The sequence below is a fragment of the Equus quagga genome, chromosome 9 (genome assembly GCF_021613505.1).
Source record: "Equus quagga isolate Etosha38 chromosome 9, UCLA_HA_Equagga_1.0, whole genome shotgun sequence".
NCBI lineage: Eukaryota > Metazoa > Chordata > Mammalia > Perissodactyla > Equidae > Equus > Equus quagga.
Genome location: NC_060275.1, coordinates 46,366,939 through 46,382,500, shown reverse-complemented (window position 1 = coordinate 46,382,500; position 15,562 = coordinate 46,366,939). Strand labels below are relative to the sequence as shown.

The 15,562-nt window shown below is 33.8% G+C and overlaps 1 protein-coding gene across 2 annotated transcripts in view; it reads right to left on the bottom strand.

Moving 5' to 3' along the window:
• SS18 (SS18 subunit of BAF chromatin remodeling complex) overlaps positions 1 to 15,562 on the bottom strand; it is an 86,099-nt gene that overhangs the window by 62,477 nt on the left and 8,060 nt on the right. For both annotated transcript variants that reach the window (XM_046671784.1, XM_046671785.1), the window contains exon 3: positions 11,847 to 11,931. In XM_046671784.1, the coding sequence (XP_046527740.1) occupies positions 11,847 to 11,931 (85 nt within the window). The remainder of the gene's footprint in view (positions 1 to 11,846; positions 11,932 to 15,562) is intronic.

Genomic DNA, 15,562 nt, shown 5'->3' with positions numbered 1-15,562 from the left:
CAAAATGTTTTAATCAGATATCTTTCACTGGGCAGCACCATATTAGATACAAGAGAAAGACTTGTAGACCAGCTGTGGCAGGTGAAAGAAAACGGAGAAGTCTGAGATGATCACCATGTTTCTAAGTAAAATGACTCAGTATTTATACTACTCACTTGAGATAAGAAATACGAAAATTCAGGCTGTGGACATTTTTTTCTTTTAACAGCAGGGAACAAGAGATGAGCGGCTGAGGAGAATGAGTTTTGTGTTGAGAAGCCTGTGGAATATCCAAATGGATATGTCTTTTGGAAGTTGGATTCATGTTTCACATTCAGGCAAGAAGATATACACTTGGGAGCCATGAATGTACGTATAGGTGGAACCTGAACTCAAGAATACAAGAAACGAGGAGTATGGATGAAATCTCCCAAGAGGAGTATATACAATAAAAAGATGTTCAAGAAGAGAACATCAACATTTAACGGGCATGTTAAAGATAAGGAGCAGAGCAGCCAGAAAGGTAAAAAACTATCACAAAAGTCAAAGAACAAGTTTCAGGGGCTGGCTGGGTGACACAGCTGTTAAGTTCACACGTTCCACTTGGCCGGCCCAAGGTTTGCCAGTTTGGATCCTGGGTGTGGACCCACGCACTGCTTATCAAGCCATGCTGTGGCAGGCATCCCACATATAAAGCAGAGAAAGATGGGCATGGATGTTAACTTGGAGCCAGTCTTCCTCAGCAAAAAGAGGAGGACTGGTGGCAGATGTTAGCTCAGGGCTAATTTTCCTCAAAAAATAAATAAATAAATAAATTTAAAAATTTTTTTTAAAGTTTCAAAGGAGAAAACAGTAACATTATCACACTGACTAAACAAGATCATGTTTACCAAACACTTAAAACAGTCTTAAAATGGCGCCAATATTTAAGAAAAGTTCCTTCCATAATTCTAAATAAGAATTTAAACTCTTTCATTTAAAAAAAGTTGTAGGGGTCAGCCCGGTGGCATAGTGGTTAAGTTCACATGCTCCACTTTGCTGGCCCAGGATTCACGGGTTCAGATCCCAGGTGTGGACCTACACACTGCTCATTAAGCCATGCTGTGGCAGCATCCCACATACAAAATAGAGGAAGACTGGCATGGATGGTCTCAGTGACAATCTTCCTCAAGCAAAAAGAGGAAGACTGGCAACAGACGTTACCTCAGGGCCAATCTTCTCACCAAAAAATAAAAAATAAAAAAATTATAATAAAAAAACAAAGTATGGGACAGTGTGTATGGCAAGGTTCTACCTGCACAGAAAAGAAGGGGAAAGTATGTACTTATATTGATTTTTATTTGCAGGCAATTTGCAAAAAGCAGGCAGAAGATACAGGCAGGAATAGACTTTTGTATGATTTTGTAGTTTCTGATGTTCAGAACACATCAAAGTTTTACCTATGCTAAAAATTAAGTTAAAATTTATAAATGAGATAAACCCTGCTAATCCTTAAAATGCTTCACAGGGGCCGGCCCTGTGGCTGAGTGGTTAAGTTCACGTGCTCTGCTTCGGAGGCTCAGGGTTTTGCTGGTTTGAATCCTGGGCGCGGACATGGCATCGCTCGTCAAGCCATGGGGAGGCAGCGTCCCACATGGCACAACTGGAAGGACCCACAATTAAAAATACACAACTATGTACCAGGGGGATTTGGGAGAAAAAGGAAAAACAAAATCTTTAAAAATAAATAAATAAATAAATAAATAAATAAAATGTTTCACAGCTCTAGGCATGTGTTCCTTCACTTCCCCTGGATCACACCTGGAAACAGTAAATTCTATAACACCATATTTTAGTCAATGAAGTACCTTAACAGATATTCTGCCAGCAGTCACTGAACCTGAAGACTAACATATTATCATTTTTACTGAAGCTCATGTAAGGAAAGACTAATCAAGTGTTGCCCAATGTGCTCAGAACATCAAATGTGGCATCACCAAAAAAACGCAATTTAGGAAATTACAAACAATAAATAAAACGTAAGACTACTTTCTCTAAATACATTTTTATTAAAAGTCCAGACTTTTATTCTTCGTATAGAACATCTATTAAACAAAAATTATCTTTAATAAATTTAAAATTCAAGAAGCGTATCTGGTTAAATTAGGAATTTTTTTAAACTTAATACTCACAACAAATTAAGTGAAAAGCAAGATAAGCAATTCCAATCAACTTTCAGCCTTCTTTTAAAATTAAAACATGCTTATACACCCAATCTTAGCAATGGGATCACTCTCAGTCAAGTCTCCAAACTTTCCCTTACCTTTCATATGTATTCAGTAATTGAATCCTACTAGTCTTACTTCAAATTCTCCTGAATCTGACTTCTCTTTCCATTTATACTTTCCAACTGTGTACTATCTTCATCTTCATTGTTAGCAAAATTTACTGAGTACCTCCTACATGCTGGACACTGTGGACTGTTTTATTTAATCCTCATAACAACATAAGAGTAAGTATTATCTTTCTCATGTTATAAAAATGGTACATGGTATGCAACATCAAACGAAGTTAATACTACAGGAATAGGGATCATATTCTTCTGAAGATTTGCATATCCTCAGACCATCACTGGATACTCCTCTTAAAAAGTATGGAAATATCAGATCCTCAATTTCTACCTGCACAATAGAATCACCTTACAACCTTTTAAAATGTGCAGCCAAGACAGAGAAACACTTGACTATGTGATTATCCAGCTCCTTTCCAGCCCTAAAATTTTTAATGCTGTAGGAATATTTCCAGACTATATGCCTTAAAATGAACTACCACGATAGAAAGGCTACTTTCTCTCCAAGTTTTTCCCAAAGAAAAATTAAGTTAATGGATAAAAACTTTTTTTGATTTAAATTTTTCTCTCATAATTCTTTCCTAAACCAATGGTGCCTACCACTTCATATATGCTAATACTAGCAGGTGACAAAAACAAATGAACAATAACTAATGTTAGGCTAAAACTCAGAAATGCAATTTCTTCAAAGTATGTTTGAGAAGGAAGGACTTCCATGCACATAATATAGTCATATTCTCTGCTGGTAAAATTGTTCATGGTTCATATGATGAAAATAATTATGTCAATAGTTTGCTACTTCAGAAAGTAAATACCAACTCTGAGAACCAGTATTCAAATGATGCCTCCAGAGTTTACCAAGGTAGATAGGGTCCTAAATACCTACACTAAATGGAGCCAAAGTAGTGTACATTTTTAATTAGGTCAACTTTTTACGAATATTTGGTCTCTTTTCATGCTACCTTAGCTGTCACATAACACTGCTTGTATGTATGCCTGCCTATAGAATATACTCTCCCATTTGTAATCTGCTGCTTTTTGGCTATAGGCTTAAAATTAAACAAGTGTGCTAAAATATGTATAAGGTTATGAATAGTTTCTGTTACAAACTTAACAATGCTTTTGTAATTAGAGAAGAATTACATAAGGCCTAAACTAAGAAGTAAAATATCTAAGTGTTAGTGCACTGGCTTTATAAGTTATTTTTCTCCTTATAGGTCTTTTTCCATTTATTCCTGGTTTTTTAATTCTTTTTTTTTCTTTTTTAAAGATTGGCACCTGAGCTAACATCTGTTGCCAATCTTCTTTTGTTTTTTCTTCTTCGCCCCAAAGCCCCCCAGTACATAGTTATACATTCTAGCTGTAGGTCCTTCTCGTTGTGGAGGTTTCTGAATTCTTGACTTTCTTTCAAATAGAAGCAGCTTGCTAGATCTAGTATAGTTCCAAATACATGAAATATTACTAGAAATACATAATTCCTTTTTTGGGAGGGCATGAAAAAAACTGAAAGTTGAACGCACACATAATTACAAGCATATCTCCAACTCCCGTAACCAGTTAAAATGAAGTGAAAGACTCCATTCTGGAAAACTTCAGTAAAATCACCCTAAAACATACAGTTCTTTCTCAGAGTCAAAATTTCTCAAACTACAGTTAGTAACTAGTACATTCTCCCATTTGACAGATTGGTTGTATTCATCATGTATTCTGTTATTCTCATTTTCCCAAATTCACCTTACTGCCTATTTCACCTCCAATACAACTGCTTTCCTTCCAGCTGATTTTTTCCCCTCAATAGCCCCACTTTTCTTTGTTGGCTCAATTGTCTCTTGTTGCCCCTACTATGAGGATATATTTCTTTCTATTCTTTCTAAAACCCCTCCTCCTTTGTTAACTCAGCTTCCCAAGCAACTTGACCGCCAAAATATCAGTATTTTTTTCAATGAAAATTTGACCACCTATTTTAAATTAAACTTTGACCAATATCAAGAGGCAAAAATTTTATTTCAAAATATATAAATGGCAGTATTTATATTCATTAGTAAAATATGATATAAAATGGTGACTCCATGTTAAATGAGTGAAATAATGGTGGAAGGTTGTTAATGAAATGTGTCTCTTTTCTTTGTGATGGTTCTTAGCCAGGTGATGGTAAAACAATGTAATACTTTCCCTGAATATAAATAGTAATGATTCTTACTGTCCTATTCGATCTATAGGGAAAAATGTAAATCCTATAAAAAGCACATGTAAAAAATTCAATGAGTTTATAACTTAACAACAGGTGAGAATGGAACGGTAAACTCTGAATTTGAGATTTTGCTGTACCATAATGAATTTCTACGGTAAAGTTCAATTTTACCACATTGGCATTTCAAGAATTACTACCTTCCTGAGGAAGGGCAAGAGAAATGAGTCACTAAACCTCAAGATATATAATCTGATCAAACATTTTTGTGTTCTTTAAAAAAGCAAGAGAATATGGGACGTATTTGAGAAGCTGTAATGTTTAAGACTTTAAGACATTTCCACATTTTATGGAAACAATATTTCAAATCAAAACAAACTGACAAACTCCACAGTTTGCATGGTATCATAAGTTACAGAGAGAATCTCAAGTGGTTGGACAGAAGTGATGTGGAAGGGATACAGAATCACCTGAGGACATTCTGCAAACTACACGCCTTCCCCAACCACCCACAGGATGCTGATAAGACTATCTAGAGAAAAATGTCCCCCTCTCCACCTTCAGTGCCCTGAGTTGAGATCCCGTGCCATGAGTTATTATTACTGATGAGAACATGGTGAGAATGTATCATACTGACATAAAAAAAAGCACTTGTGAGTAAACATACAGATTTAAAATGCATGCTAACAATAGATAAGTAATTGAGGGAATGAATGGACATAAAGTATCTGAGGGTCCTTGAACTGTCTGGGATGCATATTACAAACTGTCCAGTAACCACTAAAAGAATAGTAAGTATACAATTTCCAAACTAGCAAAGAGAAGAAATAAATAATTATAAAGAAGGCAAAAGAACGGAAGAAAGAAATATGCAACAGATGAGACAAACAGAAAGTGCATTGTATGATGGTAGGTTTAAACTCAGACGCATGAGTGATTACATTCAACATAAATGAACTCAATGTTCCAATTAAAAGACAAAGATTGCTAGATAGGAATTTTTTAAAAATCCACATGCTGCTCATAAGACATATCTCTAACACAAGGAAATGGAAAGGTGGATATACCACACAAACACTACAGAAAGCTGATGGAGCCACACTAGCATCAGATAAGTAGACATGATACCTCATAATGACAAACACTACAAAGAACCAGAAAGCTGTAACATTTCTAAATATATAGGTACCTACTAACAGTGCCTCAAAATGTATTAAGCAAAAACTTGAAAGCATTACAAGGAAAAAGAGTCAATCCACAATTCTACTTGTACATTTTAAACATACATCTCTTAGTAACTAACAGAACAAACAAAACATCAGAAAGGTTAAAAAAAATCACGAAGGCTATAGAAGATTCAAACAAGATAACCACACTTGACCTAGTGAACACATATAGGACTCTACACTCCAGGACTAAAGTATGCACATTCCTTTTAAACACACATGAAACATTCATAAAAACTGACTATATACTGCACCATACAACAAATCTCAAAGAATTCTAAAGAACTGAAATCATATAAAATGCATGTAACTACAATGAAATGAAGCCAGAAATCATTAACAAAATAATAAAATTTCCATGTTTGGAAACTAAGAAATATATTTATCCACCCATGTATAAAGAAGAAATAACACTGGAAATTAGAACATATTTGGCATTGAAAAATACTACATCTCAGAGCTATGATTAACAGGACATTTACGCCCTTAGATGCATGTATTACTATGGAAGGATAAAAACTGATGAAACAGGCATTCATCTCAAAACTCAGAAAAAAAAACACCAAAATAAAGACAAATTAAGAGGAAATAAATCTAAGATCAGAAATTAATCATAACCAAAAACATACAAGACTCTTTCAGGGGTCCAAAAAGTCAAAACAACTTCCATAATAATAGTAAGATGTTTGTCTTTTATGCTACGTTGATATTTACAATGCTGGTACAAAAGAAAAAAAGTGGACATAACTGCTGGAGGCTTAGCATGAATCAAGACACCAAACTCTACTGTAAACCATTATATTATGGAATGCCACAGACTAGTAGTCAAAAAAAAGGAGGAAAAAGTCATTTCTACTTAAGAATGTCCTTAATGAAGCAGTAAAAATTACTCATTTATTAAATTCTCCATGTCAGTTAAATATTCTGTGTGACAAAATGAGAAAACAATAAACATATCTGTTGCAAACTGAAGGCAGATAAAAGCACTTTGTGACTGAGTTGCTCATGGATCTAGGCACTGTTTTCATGGAACATCATTTTCATTTGAAAAAACAACTGGTAGACAAACTATACTTATCCAGGCTTGTGTATTTAGCAGGCATTTTCTCAAAGATGAACACAGTGAGCCTGGAAAACAAGTGACAGCATTTGTTGCCAATGATCAAATTCGACTTTTCAAGCAAGAATTGGGAATTTGGCAAACTTCTATCTACTGTCTTGAGCTTCACAGCGTCCCAATACTTGAGACTTTTCTGATGAGACTGGTGGTGATTTCAACAAATGTGGTTTTTGGTATCATATAACGAAATACGTAAATATGTGAAAAATGTGCATAACTCAGTGAATTTGTATTTTATGAATGACCAAACCATGATGTTACAAATTTATGCATGAGTAGACGATCCATCCAAAATGCAAGACAGACCAATGAATTTTAATGTACCAGAGTAAGAAAAGTGTATTGATATGGTTTTAGATTCCATACTACACTAATCTTTAAAAAAAGACTTGTTGAGATCTGTTGTACTATCACAGAAGATTATCCACAACAATCTGAAAAGGCTATTAAAATATTTTTTCCTTTTCCAACTCCTCATCTGTGTGAGACTGGATTTTATTCTACCTCAATCAAAACATATTATGCTAGATTGAATTCAGAAGTAGATATGAGAATACAGCTGTTCTCTATTAAGCAAGACATTTAAAAGAAATTTGCAAAATTATTAAACAATGCTACTTATATCTCACTAAATTTGTTCTTAAAAACTTATTTTTCCTTTAAAGAATGTTATTTATATTAACCCGCAATGGGTTTATCATTGTTCCTTTTAAATGAACTAATAAATATTTTTAAATTGTCCTCAGTTTTAATTTAAAAACCGAAAAAAATTTACAAATATATCAATATATACAACCCACGTAAAGCTCTTCAAAGTCCTCAATTTTTAAGTGTAATGGGGTTCTAAGAACAAAAAGTTTGAGAACTGCTGCAACAGAGAAAGATCAAAGCCAAAAAGTGATTCTTTGAAGAGACTAAATAAAAAAAAATGATAAACATTTGGCAAGAGTGATCAAAAAATATTTTAAGAGAAGGCACAAATAAACTATGTTAAAAATTACAAAGAGGGGTCGGGCTGGTGGCATAGCAGTTAAGTTCTCGTGCTTTGCTTTGGCAGCCCAGGGTTTGCCAGTTTGGATCCTGGGAGCAGATCTACACACCACTTATCAAGCCATGTTGTGGCAGGTGTTCCATATACAAAAAAGAAGAAGACTGGCATAGATGTTAGCTCAGGGACAATCTTCCTCACCAAAAATAAATAAATATATAAATAAGAAAAAGAAAATATAACTACAGATCCTGAGAACATCAGAAAGACAAAATTATTTCATGAACTTTATGCCAATAAATTTGAAAATTTAGATAAAATGCTAAAATGCACCATTTACCAAAATAGGGAACTCATAAAATATAAAAATACATAAATTGTCCTATAACCATTAAAGAAATTGAGTAAGTCAATAAAAGCCTTCTCATAAAAAAACCCTCCAGATCCAGACAGATTTTCTAAAGCAATCATTTAAGAAATAGCAGCTCTATTATGCAATCTTCCAGATAAAAACAAGTGGAAAATTCTCTAGCTCATCTTCTGAAGCCAGCATAACCTCAAAATAAAAACCAAAGGCAGAATAAGAGAGAAAAATTAAAGATCACTACATGCATGAACAAAGACATAAACATCTTTATCAAAATTTTAACAAACTGACTACAGCAACTTTTTAAAAAGATCATGACAAAAAAAAAGACCATGACCAAAATAAGCCATGAAAATGTAGGTTAATTACAAGAATGCAAGATTGATTGAGCATTAAAAACTAAATCAATGTAATTCACCACATTAACAGATTAAAGAAGAAAAAGCTTATGCTCACTCATTTCATTAGATGCAATAAAATTTAATAAAATTTAACATCCATCCAAGATATAAACTCTTACTTAACACAACAGAAACAGAAGGGAATTTCCTTAATCTGATGAATCTACGAAAAAACTACAGCAAACATCATACTTAATGATAAACAGTGAAAGCTTTCCCTTTGTGATCAGGAACAAGATAAGGATGTCCTCTATCACCACTTCTACTCAGGAATGTACTGGAGGTCCTAGCCAGAGAAGTAAGGCAAGACAAAGAAATAAAAGGTGTAAGGATTGGCAAGAAAGAAACAAAACTTATTATTAGCAAATGATATGGTTGTGAATACAGAAAACTGAAAGTAGATATAGAAAAATGGTTAGAAATAAAGAGTGAAATAAGACTGTGAAATTCAAAATCAATTGCATTTCCATGTAAACAACAGTCGCAGTTACAAAATAAAACTTAGAAAAACAAAGACTGCATTTAAAATTGCCTCAAAAAATATGAAGTATCTAGCAATAAGTCCAATGAGAGATGTGCAGATGCTCTCCAGGGAAAATCATGAAACTTCACTGACAGATATTAAAGGACTAAATAAATGAAAACATATGCAATGTTCATGATTTGAAAGGCTCAATACTGTAAAGATAGCAATTCTCCCCAAACTAATTTAGAGTCAAGGTAATCTCAATGAAAATCACAAACAGGATTATGTTGGACATTCTGATGTTTAAGTGCATATGGAAATGCAAAAGACCAATAGCCAAGGTATTCTTGAAAAAAATAAGAAAGAAGTCACTAACTTCTCTAACACACAACGGATTTACTAGGCCATGAGAAGTGTGACAAGATAGTAGAATTTATAAAAACAGATGAATGGAACAGAATACAGAGATCAGACATAGACCCACACATATATGGATACTTGATATATGACATAGACAACACGACCAAAAAAAAAGATATTTTGTTCTGTTTTTCCAATAGATAAAGCTGGGACAGAGAACTATCCATACAGAAACAAATGAAACTGAACCTATTCCTCAACTATTCATAAAAATAAATTCTGCCTAGCTGGTAACCAAGTTCATGGCAATAATCACATGAACAACTATTTGAGATCCAAAACAAAATTTACTGATTATATATTCCTAGTGGGATATATCTTAAGAACAAGTATTTTATTGTTAGTGATAACCTTAGTATTATTATGTTGAAATTATTTTATATATAATGTAGTATAAAGCAAATAAACAACTATAACGTCATTAAAATACCAAGATTTTTCAAGACAGAAGAGACTAATACATAAAATCAAAGCTAAGTAAAAAGTCTTTCCTGAAGTGGAAATATCACTAATTCAATATTTTGTTTCTTTTTCTAAGAACTGTATTTACTAGTTCTGTTCACTGAAAATATCTAGAAACAATGAAAACCCAGTTATAATGAATGCCCCAAACATCCGAATTGTGGTCTCCAAATATCAAATCCCACCGAAAAAGAACTACTTGAAAAAATAGCTGGGGCAGAATAGTTCTGGGGCAGAAAATATAATCAGCCTGATTATCTCTCTCAAATCGTGAAAGCAAAGAAGCAATAGAAGAATACTGGAATCATGTCGGAAGGACAGAGGAGCCTAATGAAGAAGCTCCCACTGACCAAAGATGAGATAACTTAAGTATCGTAAAGAATGACTGCAACGGATTTAAACACATTAAAAACATAAAAATCTTAGAATATAATTAAAAAAAATCATTGGTCATCTTCACAGGTTTCTAGGGACCAATTTGTTATTCTGAAAATTGATAAAGGGAGAGAATCAAGCCTTCCTCATGACTATCCTACAAGGACTCTCTATTTCAGGATTACCAAATATTTGATGAACTGTTTCTTTTTAAAAGAAGTACAATTAATAAGTGCAGGAGGGGGGCCAGCCCAGTGGCGTAGTGGTTGAGTTCGCACGCTCTGCTTCGGCGGCCCGGGGTTTGCAGTTTCAGATTCTGGGCAAGGACCTAGCACCGCATGTCACACTAAGACTGAGGCAGCATCCCACATAAAATAGAGGAAGATTGGCAAAGATGTTAGCTCAGCAACAATCTTCCTTAAGCAAAAAGAGGAGGGTTGGTAACAGATGTTACCTCAGGGCCAATCTTCCTCACACACACACACAAAAAAATAGTTTAAAAAAATGCAGGAGGAATAGTAAAATTAGAAATTTATCATTCTGTGACACCAAAATGAAATAATGGATCTGGTCAACAGGCATCAATGGCTGCTAAAACCATTAAGTGAAAGACTGATGAGGAACTTTACACAATGGATTGATCAGGCTAGTATCAACTGTACCCATTAATCAATCTTAACATTACTAAAAATGGAACAACCAATGTTCCTCCTGATGTGATAATAAGCAATACTCAGCACCACCAACAAAATACCCTTAACACAAAACTAAACCTAACTCTTATCCAGCCTCTCTATCTAATCATCAGTTTACAGGAATTAAAAGATGAGATGGAGGAACATGTTAAATGAGGGTACAATCAGCCAAATCCAGAATGTGAGAACTTCTACAAAATATATGACCCAGTTTCTTCAACAAATAAATGGGGATTAAAAAAGATAAACTGATAAAGACTAAAACAGACTTAAGACACATATCAACCAATGCAACACATGAACCTTGTTTGGAGTCTGTGGCAAACAATCATTAAAACACTCCAGTTTTTTTAGATAATCCATGAAAACTGAAAACAGCCTGGACATTATAAGATGTTAAGAAATTTTGGTTAATTTTGTTGGGTGGAATAATGGTCCTTATCTGCCAGAGATGCATATTGAAGTATTTACCAGTGACATAAAATCCGTCTGAAATTTGCTTTGAAATACTACAGATTTATTCGTAAATTATTTGTGCAATTACAAATTAAAATAAGTAAATATAAATAGGTAGGTTGGTGGGTGGGTATGTGGGTGAATGGACGGATGAATATAACTTCATCAGGGAGGGAATCAATTCTAGGTGATTTAATTCAAATTAAATATGAAGGCAAAACAATACAGCTTTTAGATCATATAGGAGAATACTATCATGTTCTCAGGAAGGCAGGATTTAGTAAACAAAACTCAAGTCACTAAACAAAAATGTGTTATATGGTACGTAACTCTATAAAGATTTGTCTACTTCATACTATTTTAAAGGTACTTACTGCTGGTAAAAGAGACTGCATATTTTGATTAGAATCTGCTATTGTAGCAAGGTAGACCAAGTTTGTATGCAACATCTGCTGATACCTATTAAAACAAAATAAATATCAATATTAAAAAATAACTTTCTTCCTGTCTGCTTAAATACAAACAGCATTCTAATTATTTCTCAAGTTTAATAAAAGATTTATCTGAACATCAACAGCACTTCAATTTTTTCCTAGTTCCTCTGCAAAATAATTCTAAATAAATACATTTGAAGATAATAATAAAGAGATCTTACCATGTGCGAGACATTGTTTTAACTGTTTTATATAGTTATATATCTTATTTAATCCTCAAACTAACACTATGAGGTAAAAGTTCTTATTTTCTCCATTATTCCAGATGAGGAAACAGGTTTAGAAAGGTTAATAACTTGTACAAGATTGCATAGCTTAGTAAATGGAATAACGGAGACATGTACTGGCTCCATACATAGTAATGTGCTCCTTTAAAAGAGATCTAGAACGACTGAATTCAATAAAACTGGTATGCTTATTCCCTTCCCTCTGCCATTTTTATGCTGCCAAAAAAACCTCAAACCCAAGTACAGTCAGTATGCTCTGCTAAAATGTCAGAAAGAAGTGAGAACTATGCATTTTCTTCCTTCTCACTCCTGCAGCAGTGTCCACAATTCATGCCTACTGTGGTTATACTGCCCATCTATTAGGACTCAGCATACTGAGAAGACAATGAACAGGTGGCTCCAATTACCAAAAAAAAAAATTACATGCTAAAGCACGGAGACAGGGGAAGTCACAGCACACCAATACCATTAAGGATTAACTTTTTAGAAAAATAGAGCAAATGCTCATTACTAGAGTGAAGTGGTTAAAGATGTTTATTGTGATCTGACCCATGAATTAATTTTGCTAAACCTCTCATCAAAATTTTAAAAATTAACTGAGACAAAATCAGATTAAAATTAGTAGTGATCCAATTATTAGTGTTTATAAATCCTCAAAATAGAAATTTGAATTCAGTTTACTAAGAAATATTAAATACAGGGGGTCGGCTCAGTGGCCAAGTGGTTAAGTTCTCGCGCTCCACTGCGGGGGCCCAGGGTTCGGATCCTGGGCACAGACGTGGCACCGCTTGTCAGGCCACATTGAGGCGGTGTCCCACATCCCACAACTAGAAGGACCTGCAACTAAGATATACAACTGTGTACAGGGGGATTTGGGGAGATAAAGCAGAAAAAAAAAAAAAAAGATTGGCAACAGTTGTTAGCCCAGGTGCCACTCTTTAAGGAAAAACAAGAAATATTAAATACAAATTAAAATAATACAACTAAGTCAAAAGAATTTTTTTCAGCTAAATAAAGTCTTCGAATACAGATCCCAGACGAAGTAATTTTCTAAAACAGACACCATAAAAGGAATCTTAGAAAACTCTCTGCTGCATTATTTTTTTCTCTTAGAAACAATGGGTTTCACTGCCTTTTTCTTATTAGGGGGTAGAGGGGACCTTATCTCTCACTAACCTTAAGGTTTCCTCACTAACAAGTTTATGCTTTTTGTTTACTTTTTACAAATTTATGAGGTATAACTGATAAACAAAGAACCACACATATTTAATGTGTACGATTCAATGTGTTTGGACATATGCAAACATCTGTGATACTATCACCACAATCAAGGTAACAAACTTAGCCAAAACTTCCCAAAGTTTCCTTGTTTCCTTTCGTTTCTGGTTGCTATTGAAAAACAAGTCTATGCTCTTAATGCTCCTCCTCAGATACATACTAGGTTGCTCGATCAGACGTGACATATTATTTGTTATAGTCATCCTTATATAAACAAGGACCAAGAAATATTAAATTGTACCGAATTATTGATAATGGTTAATTATGTTGTCAAAATTCTTCAAATAGCACTAATAAGCACCACTAGCTAGCACCACTATTTCATTATTCTATAGAGATCTTGAATGGAATTTAAGATATAGGGTTCCACAATCGTGTTATTTCTTTAAAACCAACCAGCTAATTTAAATCAGAACATCTGACTCATTTCAAAGTCAACTCCTTCAAGTTTTCCTTTTCTTCTCTGAATACTAGTATGGCTGTATTATACTCAGATATGAGATTTTCTGACCACCCTCTCAAAAATAAAAATACCAACCCTTACTAAGAGACTATTGTTTATTCACAATCCTTTAAGAAACATTTTAGTCACGCTGATTAGCATTTAATAAGCCAATGGTAAAATACTGTTCAATCTAATCTGAAAACGTTCTTAAGGCTTCATTTGTAAAATAATGGGAGTTAAAGTAGATCTCTAAAGTTTCTTGTGATTCTAAATATCTATAAATACACATCTTTTATGGAGTAACTTAATTTTAAGATATTTCCCTAACCATCAAATCATTTTAACTTTTAATTTTGAAATAATTTCAAACTTACAGTTTCAAGAACAGTATAAAGAACTCTCAAATATCTTTCTCCCACACTCTCCAATTATTAGCATTTTACCACATTTGTCTTAGTCCATCTCTAAATACACACACCAATATACACAAATGCCTGCAAGAACACATATTCTTTTTTCAAAACCATTTCAGAGTCAGTTACAGACATAATATCCCATTACTCCTAATACTTTAGTGTCAATATCCCCAAAACAAGGATATTCCCCTAAATAATCACAGTATAACCATCACAATGAGGAAATTAAAATTGATACACTATTACTACGTAATAGACAGAACCCATTCAAATTTCTGCAACTGTCCCAATAGTCCCAAATCTTTTTACCTCATGTAAGGGGGTAAGTAAAAATAATCATTTTTAACTGGCCTCTTCTAACTTCAGTAGGTATCCTTTTTGTAAAATTGCATTATTTTTACAGCAATCATCAAATAAGCTTATTCTAAGATCATTCAAGGCTCTAAGATGAACACTAATGAAAAAGTAATACTCATATTCTTTTATAAGTTTGTGCATGTCACCTAAAAAGCAATAGACAAATATTCTAGAAGAATCTTACTTCAGCTGAGACTACTGAAATGATAATAAAAAGTAGATTCTTTACTAATATTAAACAAATATTTTCCTGAGAAACTTTTTATTTTTTATTCTATAAATACTCCTACATTTGTCATTGAAGCAGTTTACTTTTTTAATGTATATGTTTATTATTTCTAAAATAGTATAGACTAATAAAATAAAATTGAGTATATAAGCTAAAGGCAGATATAAAACAGTCAAGGGGCCAGCCTGGTGGCACAGTGGTTAAGTTCACCCGTTCCACTTTGGTGGCCCAGGGTTCGCCGGTTCGGATCCCGCGTGTGGACATGGCACCGCTTAGCAAACCATGCTGTGGTAGGCATCCCACGTATAAAGTGGAGGAAGATGGGAACGGATGTTAGCTCAGGGCCAGTCTTCCTCAGCAAAAAGAGGAGGATTGGCAGCAGTTAGCTCAGGGCTAATCTTCCCCCAAAAAGAAAAAAAGCATAGTCAACATTTTATGTTTGATGATGGTTAACTTCCTAATAAATACTGGCAGATATTCCAAAACACTCATTGTTATTAACCTATTAAGTAAGAGGCAATTCACTTTCCAAAGGTTCCACTAAGAGCTACTACATCAACTACCTTGAATAAAGTAAAATAACCACTATTAAATTTACTGATATAATTAAAAAATGAATCTGAAAAAGTCAGATTTCTTTTCTT